Here is an 11,565-nt window from a genome sequence, read left to right on the forward strand (position 1 = left end):
ACTTCCTAAGAAAGGGAAAACCTTGATGCAGAAATATAACAGGAGTTTTCTGTCCAGCTGGCACACCAGGCAGATAAACACACAAATAATTTGTAAAGAAACGCTGTTGGATGTTCTTTAGAACACCCAGATTTCAGCTATAACAATATTGTAGCAAAACTTCACTAATAAAAAAGGGCAATGGTATCACTTGAGAAATTAAACAAAATATTGACAGGCACAGAACAGCAGCTCAGGTCCCACAGTTGCCTGGCCCTGCAAAGGCAAATTCTGTTTGTGTTCCTGTTTCCCAGCAACTGGCACCTGGAAACACCTAAAAGAACCTGCCTGCTGCCACCATCTCAGCTAGGGCCAAACCCCTGCACTGGGAAAGATTCTTCTGCACTGAACTGCCCAAACCAGGGAGGAACCTTCTTCTGCACTACAGAACTTGCAAAGAAAAATTGCAAGAGCCTGTCACCCTGAAAACTCAGCTTCTGAGCTTGCTGACATAGTTTTCTAAGGACTTTCCCAGGACAGTAACTGTAAACATAGAGATAGATAGAGATAGGTATACATTCCTTCTGTTACACATCTTGTGATGGACATCTCTCACAGCCAGTGCAGTGGGAAAGTGTTATCCTGACCACCCAATCCCTGGCCATGGTCAGAAACCTATAAATCCTGGGAGGAAAATTAAACTTTCTCTTTCCTTTCACCAAACCTCGAGCTGTGTCCGTGTGATCTATTCAGTGCCAGCAGCAACGAAAGCCCTAAAGTGGTAACCTAAAAAGCCAGTTAAGGAAATCAGATAAATATTTGCTATTACCCTGAGCTGGATCTGCTGACATGGTAATTACACCTTTTTAAGTTCTTTTTTTTATGGTGTTTGCATGGTTTTTTGACAGATTGAATCATCGATCACCTGTAACAATGCTGGAAAGTGTGGCTGTTTCTATTGTGCAGTTTCTCCTCTCTAGGGTAAAAGAGAAATTTTTACTCATTTTTTTTGGCAGAAAGGCTGATTTGTGAATAATGCCCCCAGGCTCCAAGAGTTTTGTTCTCTTTGTCTTCAACCAATTTTCCATATGCTGCTGCAAGTTTCAGTAGCTTTTTTGAAGAGACTGTTCACTATTATTTATGTAGTGCAAAACAAAATGAAGGTTTGAATTAAAATATTACTTTTCTTTTTCATTTAGGACTGTCAGCTCTATAGTACCTAAACTGGGAATTTTTTTAATACAATATGAGTACAGGAGAGAAAAGTTTTCCAAGAATTACTGACACACCAGGGCACTGTGGTAGAGACTTGCAGAGGGCTGAGGCAGACCCATGTGTGTGCCTACCACATATAGATGGGGGAAGAAGCCAGAGTCCCATATAAGTAATTCCACAGGGTCTTTGGCTTCCCACACAGACCCCCAGAGACTCTCCAAAACCTCTTCTATGAGCTGAGGAGCTTCTTGAGCAGAGTCCTTCAAAAATGCCACATCACAATCTGCAGTACGCAAGGCAAGCACCCCGAGGCTGTGCTGTTCAAGGTGGGTGCTTACCTGGATGAAGCCACAGCCACCTGTGCAAGCACCAGCTGCATCACCTTCTACTGCAGTTTCTCATCCTGCAACGAGCGTTAACTCTGCTGCATGAGGAAAATGTTCAGCTTCCGGCTGAGGTACCTCGCCTCTACTTCTCTTAGCCCTATCTCTGCAGGGACAGTCCACCTGGGACCCTGAAGAACCTCTGCACCCTCTGGCCCTGGGTGATCCTGCAGAAGCTGCCAGAAGGGGCATGGCCATACATGCTCTGCCACTTTTTTTTTGTGTGGCATCATAGGGGCAACCCCTCATCACCCAGCTCACCAGCAGGTACACAAAACTGACATCAAATTAACCTAACAGGAATTAAAACATAGTTTAGAACAGCCTTTCCCCAGAGAATGCAAGGGAACTCAGTTGGGCAGCAGAATTTAAAGGCTTTTTCCTCTCTCAGATCAGCCTCCCAAGAGCCTTTTCAAGCCATGGAAGGCAGTCTCCTTCCTCTGATGTCTTCAAGCCAAGGAGGGCTATTCCCAGGTGCATTTCTACCCTTTGAGAGGGAACAGCTGTATCCCAGACTCAGAAATACAAGGCATTTAAAAATGCCAAAGGACTAATTCAGTAGAAGTCCTCATTCTGAAGAATGAGGCACACACCTGCTCTGAGGATGGCACAGATCCATCTGCTTTTTGGTGTGAAAACTGAGATCACAGATGGCAAAAAAACCCAATAAAGTCCCCTCCTGCCAAATTTAACCAGTGGAATAACTGGGGGTCTCAAATAATGGATTATGAACATATTTTTGTTTTAATACTCTACCTTAAAAGCCAGAGTAGTAAACCCTGAACCTCAGTACTCCCTGCCCACAGAAGGCAGTTGGAACTACATGACATTTAAGGTCCCTTTCAATCCAAATCATTCTGAGACTCTCTGACAGTCTATTTACCTCTTGCAATTACTTTGTTGCCCTTAAGCCAATTTCCAGCAGAAAAATTCCAGCAGTCCCCAACCCACAACCACAGTTACAGCTGGATTGCAGCTTCCTGAGCTGAGGCAGCTTTGGTGGAACATGTGACGTATCCTAAATTCCTTTTCTATCAAGGTGGTCCTGCAGGTAGGACTGATACAGGAATAAATTTTCCCACCAGCTGTTTTTTTTCTTAATAAGGGCAGCGGTGGTGGTGTTTACATATTTATATATATGTGTGTGTGTCAGGTTTGTTTTGTTTCCCGGGGCTGCTGTTTTCTATTAAAAGGAACCTCACAAAGCTGTGCTATTTCCTAATTAATAATAGGATGATTATTATCTACACAGGCCAAGTGTAACTTAAAAAAAACCTGTCCAGCCTGGTGCTGCCCTGGGGAAGGACAGAGGGACCCAGACAAGCTCGGGAAGTGGCTCAGGGGAATCTCATGAAATTTAACAAGACTAAGTCCTGGTGCTGCACCTGGGCTGGGACAACCCCTGGGGTCAATCCTGGCTGAGGGTGAGCAGATGGAGCAATCCTGGGTGAAGGACTTGAGGGTGCTGCTGGATGAGAGCTGGACCTGCCCCATGCCAGAACCCCTCGTGCCCTGGGCTAAGCCCCCAGCTTGGGCAGCAGGGAAGGGAGATTCTTCCCCTCTGCCCCTGTGCTCAGGTGACACCTCTTAAAAATGACTTTTAAATTTTAGACAACTAAGTCAAATTAATTGACAGTATATTTTAATAAATTGGATACATTTGATACAAAAAAGAATAGTAAATAGCAATATAATATAAAAAGGAATATAATTTAGTAAAAGAATACAATTTAGTAAAAAAGGTACAATTTAGTAAATATATTCAGGTATATATCTCTCTATATATATGTGAAAATAGTTGGCTAATCGTTAAGAATGGTTAAGGCATAAGCAAAACCGATTGGGGTATGGGGGGGATTTTCACCTCACTTCACATACAAAACAAAGTACTTTAAGGTAAACTTATATAGTGTATGTTTATACATATTCATTAATGGTTTTTTGTAAGTTTTTTTTTTATTTCTGATTTTTCTGACTTTACTTTTTTTATTTTTATGGCACATGCTTCACGTGTTGTTAGGGGGCTTTTAGTCTTCTTTTGGTGGTCTTTCGGCGAAGGCTTTTCTTTTTCTTTGTTGTCCTTTGGATAACCTCATAGGTTTGCGCATGCGTACTAAGCCTTGTGTTATGTTAGTCCATTAATTAGTCTTATATTTACTGATTTTTAGGCTCAATGCCTAAAGTCATTCTAATTTTGTCTATCTCAAGGCCATTTTGAGACACCACTTATCTTTTCATACCACATTCTGTACTTTAATTTTGACATGTAACATCTGTAAAGGGGTACATCTGCTTTGTAACACTGATTCTTGATAGTTTCTAATAATAACTTTAATAACAGTTATAATTCAGTTAGCACAAATCAATTCCATTTATTACACACCCCACCTGCAGAGCTGCCCCAGCCCTGGGGCCCAGCACAGGAAGGATGTGGAACTGCTGGAGAGTCCAGAGGAGGCATCAGGATGATCAGAGGGATAGAGCAGCTCTGGTGGGAGGAAAGGCTGTGAGAGTTTGGGATTGTGCAGCCAAGAGAAGCTTTGGGGTGACCTCATTGTGGCCTTACAGTAGCTGAAGGAGCTGATGGGAATCACGAGGACACACTATTTACAAGGGCCTGGAATGACAGGACAAGCAGGAATGGCTTCAAAGTCAGTCAGAGCATGGTGACAGTAACATCAACGTTACGAGTTCAATTCCGGTATCAGCCATTTACTCCAGAATTGGATGCGATGATGCTTGTGCATCGTTTCCAACTCAGAATATCCTATGAATCTGTGAAACTTCAAATTGAAAGAGAGTAGGTTTAGATTGGGTATTGGGAAGAAGTTGTTCCCTGTTTGTGAGGGCCTGGCACACGTTTCCCAGAGAAGCTGTGGATGTCCCATCCCTGAAGTGTCCAAGGCCGTGCTGGATGGGACTTGGAGCAACCTGGGATAGTGGAAGGTGTCCCTGCCCGGGGCAGGGGTGTAATGAGATCGACTCTAAGGTCCAGCGCAAGCCGTTCCAGTATTCACTGACAGCGCTCCCGCTGCGCCGGCGCCGCTTGGGGCGTGGCTGGGCCCGGGCCGGCGGCGGCTGCGCGGGGCGGGCGCGGCCATGGCGAAGCACACGGTGTCCTCGGCGCGGTTCCGCCGGGTGGACGTGGACGAGTACGACGAGAACAAGTTCGTGGATGAGGAGGACGGGGGCGACGGGCAAGCGGGGCCCGATGAGGGCGAGGTGGACTCGTGCCTGCGGCAATATCCTGAAGGGAGCGGCGAGGGCGGAGCGGGCGCGGCCGCCGCCGGGGCGGCCTTAGAGGGGAACATCCGCGAGTGGGCACTGTGGTGGGCGGGAAACGCTGGAAGTGGATAGGGCTGGCGGTGGGAAGGGGCTGAAGGAGAACGGGGTGGCGAGCCAAGGGAAGACTCTGAAGGCGGAAGAGACTGGCAGGAGAAAGAGGCTGAAGGGGGAGGGGGCTGGCAGAGAGAAGAGGAAGAGGCTGAAGGGAGAAGGGGCTGGCAGCAGGAAGGCGGCCCAGCTTCCTCCCCTGCCCGCAGCAGCCGCAGTGCCCCAGGGCTGCGCTCAGTGAGGTGTCCAGAGGAATGTAGACAGGGAGTTTCCTGTGCCCAAAGAGTTCCCCTTGCCCGCTAGCAGGGCTGCCTCGCCCAGCTGGCCCCTGGTCACTCTTCCCAAGGGCTGCTGTCTCGGTGGCTGCTAGGGCTCAATGTGCCAAGCTGAGACCTGTTCTCAAAGGCTACAGATTGCAGAAGTGATGAAGAATGGTTTCTTTTACTTGGACCCTGATTCAAGGAAAGGGTTAGGAAACATTCAACAATCCTGGAACTATACAGCTGCTTGTTGATGCTGCTCCTGCCTCAAATGACCTGAAAATTGCTGTCTTAGACTGCAATATCTTCTTAGCTGGTGGGGGAATCCTTGCATCGGTGTTTTCAGTCATGCCACAAGTATTGACTGTCCTGGTATGTGATGTCCCTATATACTTGCTATCTGGTCCTTAACCATCTGGCACAGGGAACATGATGGCTGCACTGCAGGCAGCTTTGAAGAACCCTCCCATCAACACAAAGAACCAGGCAGTGAAGGTAAAATAGTGACTGTTTGCTCATGGATTACTCCCCAAAAATCCTTTCCTGTCTCTGTTACCTCTGTGTCACTAGTTGTACCTGGAGGAGGCGAGAAGCAGAATTTAGGGTATTCCCTTATATTGAAACATCTGTGACAAGTGTTTTAATCTTGTTCAAAATACTATAGTTCAAGTACCAGCTACCTTTACCTTGTTGCTAGATCAGGTGTGGTTCTCCTACCAGTGCTAGTTGTGTTTTGTGTGCCCAGGTGTCACAAGGTGCCTGTGTTTGACTCAGACCAGATGTGGCAGCTCACAGATGTAATCATGTGCGCAGGGAAACAGGGTTGCAGCTGTCACCTCTGAGTAATGAAAGCACCAGCAGTGAGCCTACAAAAAAGGAAGAATTGTTTTTTATAATATCCAATCAAAACAAAGCTGTTAAAACTCAGGAAATGTGAGCCTTCCCCCTGTGACAGAGTGTGGGAGTCTGCTGGGTATGTGCATTTCTGAATATCCCCAGGATGAATCCTGAATGGCTCATGATTGCAGTAGTGGGAGGAACAGGCTGATTAGATATGGGCACTGTCCAGCTGGTGAATGCCTGCAGTCACTTCTCCCTGCCCAAGGAGAGGCCCAGGGGCATGGTTCCCTGCTGCATGGTTCCTGGCAGAGCTGTTCCCGCAGCCGCAGCCCTTTCCTGAAGGGTTTTACAGAGCTCTGAGAATCAGCTATTACAAATAGGGCTATATAGCTTTGTCCTCACATTAGTGACTTGTTTCCATTAGCCCTCTATTGAAGGATTTAAGAATACTTTCAGTGGTGGAATTGTAAAGGGCAGAATGACTGAACATTAATACCTGCCTTAATTTTTTGTTATCTTTGGAAATTAAATAATTTTACTTACACTCATGTGAGAAGTCTTGCTAAGCCAAGAGATTATGGGATATTAAATTGGGCAGGAAAACTGACATCCATAGTTTCTGTAGGGGGAAGCTGCCTGAAGTGTTTGTATGATGGAATTATTCAGAAGTCCAGGAACACTGAGACATTCTTCTTTCATCCTGCCTCAGTTAGTGATGTATGAAAAGGAAGAGTTACTTCTTGCTGATTACATGGCTAATTGCTGCTGTAAGCATGCCACACACATTCCCAGAAATGGCCTGAAATGACATCCAGATCAATGGTTATTAATGCTCAATATTAATGGCCAGTCTGCATCCAGTGTGCCTGGGACAGCAGCTGACTGCTTGGAAAACACATGGCTTCCAGCAGTTAACTCTTCTAGGCTACCAGTGGCATTTCCCTCGATTATAATGGTTGTGTCACGTTAAACACTACAGAGGTATGGGAAAGGCTCTGGTGGGAAGGGGGACCAGACAAGCACTTGATTGTTGTAATTATTTTGGAACTTGATAGCTCTTGAGCTTCCATATGAGCATTTACTATTTAGCCATAATTAAGGGATGGAGAATTGCGAACACTAACAGAGATAACTAAAAACTTTAGAAAAACTAAAGCAGGGCAAATATGTTAAACTCTTTTGCATTGTTTATCCTTGGGAGAACATGTCTGTTATATTTTACTATGACAAGCTCTTCACACACAGTCCTCTTCAGAGCTGTTAAAGGGAAAAATGCTCTAATTCAGTTTTTTTGAGAGAGGAGCAGTGTTTGGCTTCATCTCACATGAGGATGGCTGTGTCTGTGCCTGCCTGTTGACAGGACCGTGCTGAGAGCATCGTGCTGAAGGTGCTTATCTCCTTCAAAGCCAATGACATTGAGAAGGCAGTGCAGTCGCTGGACAAGAACGGGGTGGACCTGCTCATGAAGTACATCTACAAGGGCTTTGAGAGCCCCTCCGACAACAGCAGTGCTGTGCTGCTGCAGTGGCATGAGAAGGTGCGTGCGTGGGGACAGCTCCTGCCAGAGTGCCCAGACCCTGAGCCTGGCAAGAACCCCCTGCCTTGTCTGGTGAGACTCAAGTACCAGATTCAGGCTGTGACAAGGGTATGGCCCTGGAGGTCATAGCAGAGTTATATCTCCTGCCTACTTCTGCTTCCTACTGAGGGTAAACATTCAACAGTTAAAATTTGGGTTTCTCTTAGACTGAGGCAAATGGTTTCATCCAGTGATTCAAGTAGACTGAAGGAGAATTTCCTTCCTGGAGGGAAGCAAAATTTGCAGCTTGGTTATGCAGGGAAATGAAAGCCTAATTTAAGTTAAACAGCTTTCTTGTAATTGAGTATGATTATCGTACCCTGGCTGCTGGTGTTTTGTGGAGGGCAGGCATATACTCATGTGCAATATAAATGTGATCCAAGTAATTTCATAGTCTCCCAGAATGGTTTGAGTTGGAAGGGACCTTAAAGCTTCTCTCGTTCCTCCCCTGCCATGGGCAGGGACACCCTCAATATCCCAGCTTCCTCCAAGGCCCATCCAACCCAGCCTTGGACAGGGACAGGGCAGCCAGAGCTTCTCTGGCAAACCTGTGCCAGGGGCACCCCACCTTCACAGGGAAGGATTTCTTCCTGATACCTAACCTTACTCCCTGTCAGTTTGAAGTCCTTCCCCCTTATCCTGTCACTCCAGGCCATGTCCAAAGTACCTCTCTATGGTTTTTGTCAGCCTGTTCAGCTCCTGGAAGGGAGCTCCAGGCTGTAGCTACCCTGGCCTGGTGTTCATTGCCATGTTTCCCTTCACAGGCGCTGGCTGCTGGAGGAGTTGGGTCCATTGTGCGTGTTCTGACTGCGAGGAAGACAGTGTAACTCCAGCAGGGAGCTGCTGGTACAACCCCTGATCCCCCTCCCAGCAAGGCCACCCCTGGGCAGCCCTGTCCCCCAGCTTTGCCTTTGCCCTGTTGCTTCTATCATACCCCACCAATTATGCACATTGTGATCTCTTCTGTAGTTAAATTCTGGAAAATTATGAAGGTGGAATTTTACTTCTAACAGGAATATTTGGTACCTACCATCCTTTCAGTGATATATTCAGTGATGTAAACAATTCAGTGTTTAGGGTGATTTGCATTTGTGTGTAATCGTGGCAGATTTGGACCTGACTCTGAGCAAATGCTGAGGGACACAGGGCAATGTCTTAATTTTTTGCTAGCCAAGCATTGTTTTGAGTTAAATCTTGATACTTGAGAAGTGGGGCAGCTATTATTAACACAGGTAACTGGACCATGTTGCCTTTGGTCAACCTCTGACCCTACAGGGTGAATAGGAGAGAAAAAAAGCTCTTTTTCAATCCCAGTTATCATTCCAGAGAGCCAGGTATTTTCCTTAACCTGCCCAGGTTCCTTGCCATCAGTTTGATGCAGGGTGTACATTGGGAAGGTCACAGTGAGATGGAGTTGTCCATCATGCAGTTTGGAAAGTGGAATTTAAAAGGTCAGTGGTCCATTTACATTGGAGCCCAGCCCAGTGAACTCTTCTTATTTTGGGGAGCAGAGATCCTGAGGAGAAGAAGAAAAAGCAGCTTTTACACAGCAAATCATCTTTCAGCAACTGGAAAGTGATTTGTTTTTGTCAAGCACAACTAAATGGCTGCTTGAGGTAGTCTGAGAGACATGTTCTGGTATCAATACCATCCTTTCAGAGCCTCCCCTATTTTGTTTTCTGGTAGTGTAGGGTCTGTAAGGATAACCAGACAGCTCACATTCCTGTTGCATTGGGCCTCATCGTGTTAGCTAGTGGCCCAAATAAAGAAGAGTATTTTAAAGAATTAGGAAAGCCCAGGACATCCCAGACCACAGATCACCATAGAAGATTTAAGGCCAGGATTTAAATTACATGTGTTTTAATTTCACTATTTTACTACAATTCAGTTGTGTAAAACTGTTAGGGACCTTGAGAAATCTTTGCTGTTTTTTGATATCTGCTTTGTTTTTGTAATAATAATAAAGACCATACAATAAACCATCACTGAATATTTACTCAGTGTCTGACATATGGAGACAGCAACCAACATGGTTACCCATTTAGTGCCTCCCTAATTCTCTTCCTAGGATGCTTCTCCTTGCTCACTGCCTCCAGAAGAATGCAGGCACAACCACGGGGGGGGGGGGGGGGGGGGGGGGTGGGCACTCAGATCACCAAGTGGGAGACCCAGGCTTGCTACAGAAGCTACAGAAAGTGTCCATGTTTTGCCCATGGATCTGTACAGAAATTCTCCTAGTTGTGCAGTGAGGGTTCTGTCCTTACAGCTCTGCCAGGGACTGTGATTGGTTTCTTTGGTTCTTTCCTCTTGCCTAGATTTGGGTTAAGACATCAATGAACTTCATTTTAAAAAAATAAGCTGTAATCCCAGAGAAGTGGAAAGTATTTTCCAAAGAAGTTAATGCCAAAGCAGATCAGCTACTTCTAGATGGCATTAGATAAATTAAGTGAATAAAAAGAGTGGTCTTAAAGTTCTGTAGATCCTTTGGGTGAGGCTGTGATGGATTTAGGAACATTTACAAAACATGTACATCTGTGTTTCTGTTCAAGGATGTGCTAAAACATGCATTGATGTGGGGATAGGGCAGGATTTGCCAGGGCAGCCCTGCTGATAATGAGTGACAGGAAAGGAAAAAGTAAATCTAGTTTTAAAAAACAATCTCCTCCAAATCCTGCCTTTCTTGTTTTGGTGGATGGTATGGACACCATGACAGGGCTTCAGATTCCTGTTAGGTGAAGGAAGCCTTCTATGGAGAGCCTCACGTAGGTAAGAGTGGGAAGGGTGACAGGGTTTGCAGAGCTCTGCTGCCTGCAGCTTTAGCCAGTGCATGGCAATGGAACCTTCTTAGTCACATCCTGTTTTTGTGCTAGCCGAGAGTCACTGCTGTCCTCATGTCCACCTCAGTGTCTGCCACTGTTTGGGAGAAGAGCCAAAGCCCCCAGGTCCTGTGCAGAGAGCTCCGACCTACCTTTATGGGAATGAGTTGGACATGCTCCTCCACTTCTCTTGCCCAATAAAACTCCTCACAAAAAGGGCTTCCCTTGTGCATAATGGGGAGTTCTTTGTGCCTGAGTCAGTCTTTTTTTGACTCTTCATAAATTATAAACTTGTACACATCGTTGCTATACAAAGTCAAAATGTGCACTGCACCCTAGCTGGATTTTGGACATTCTCTATTTCTGACCCACCTATTGGCAATCTGGGTTTGCTGGATTCCATGAGTCTTCCACAGGAAATGTCACCATCTCTGTTACTTCCTGTTGGGTGTTATCATAGAAGAAACAAGTTTACCTACTGAGTCAGCTCGGGGCAGAGAAAGGGGAACAAGAGACTCACTCTTGCTAAAAGGGCTGTGTTTATCACAGCTCGGAAATCTCACTGTTAAATTACAAATATCAAGACAGAAGGACAGTTGCTGTGAGTATTCCAGTGGGGATGATCTCATTCCTTTCCAGCTCTCCTTGTACCAGTTTTGGATAAACCTGACAAAGCAGTGCATCAATTCAGATGATTAAATGTACAGAAAATTATGCCTCCAATAAGGCGAGCCCTTTGCTGCTCTGTGGGGTTCCCCATCCCTCACAGGAATCAGAAGAGGCATCTAGAGACGTGTTTTTGCCCTTTTACCTGAGCATCACTTCAGCTGGTTGCATCTCCTGCTTTCCTGGAGATCAGTCTTCCATGCTTCCATGAGAAGCCCATAGGAACCAGCTGGGTTGCTGAGGGCACACATACAGCTGGAGAAACAGAGCCCTAGACTCAGAGTTCTGTTTGGTCCTACTTTGGATTAAAACCCCAGTCTTTGCTGCTCAGGGGTTCAGGTTTCTCCATCAGCAGTACTCTGAAGTCACCTCCCCAGCCTCCCTCCCACTGCTGGAGTTACCTAATTTGCTGGGGAAGTTTTGGTAAAGGCACAAGGGCTGAGTCTTGCTGAAATATTTTGAGCTCTTACAAAAAACACACATCACATTGCTGGTAA

At 45.9% G+C, this 11,565-nt stretch overlaps 2 protein-coding genes across 2 annotated transcripts; both read left to right on the forward strand.

Moving 5' to 3' along the window:
• Positions 1–1,229: 1,229 nt before the first annotated feature.
• Positions 1,230–2,131, forward strand: APOBEC4 (apolipoprotein B mRNA editing enzyme catalytic polypeptide like 4; the record flags this gene model as incomplete). Its single annotated transcript, XM_033516451.1, is given in 2 exon segments — positions 1,230–1,651; positions 1,969–2,131. Coding segments are annotated over 2 exon segments (585 nt in total), but the record flags the coding sequence as incomplete, so codon positions are not given.
• A 2,500-nt stretch (positions 2,132–4,631) lies between these two features.
• On the forward strand, positions 4,632–9,582 carry ARPC5 (actin related protein 2/3 complex subunit 5). Its single transcript, XM_015635723.2, has 4 exons — positions 4,632–4,819; positions 5,593–5,665; positions 7,371–7,547; positions 8,351–9,582. Exons 1-4 carry the CDS (start codon positions 4,677–4,679, stop codon positions 8,411–8,413), a joined length of 456 nt encoding a protein of 151 aa, XP_015491209.1. The 5' UTR covers positions 4,632–4,676; the 3' UTR covers positions 8,414–9,582.
• Positions 9,583–11,565: the final 1,983 nt, after the last annotated feature.

This window comes from Parus major, chromosome 8 (genome assembly GCF_001522545.3).
Source record: "Parus major isolate Abel chromosome 8, Parus_major1.1, whole genome shotgun sequence".
Taxonomy (NCBI): domain Eukaryota; kingdom Metazoa; phylum Chordata; class Aves; order Passeriformes; family Paridae; genus Parus; species Parus major.

What these genes read in the sequence shown, in the direction of transcription:
- ARPC5 (XM_015635723.2), top strand. Translation starts at nt 4,677, where the DNA reads ATGGCGAAGCACACGGTGTCCTCGGCGCGGTTCCGCCGGGTGGACGTG. An exon ending in GTGGACTCGTGCCTGCGGCA is followed by an intron (nt 4,820 to 5,592) that starts ATATCCTGAAGG and finishes ACCATCTGGCAC; the next exon opens with AGGGAACATGATGGCTGCAC. An exon ending in CAAAGAACCAGGCAGTGAAG is followed by an intron (nt 5,666 to 7,370) that starts GTAAAATAGTGA and finishes GCCTGTTGACAG; the next exon opens with GACCGTGCTGAGAGCATCGT.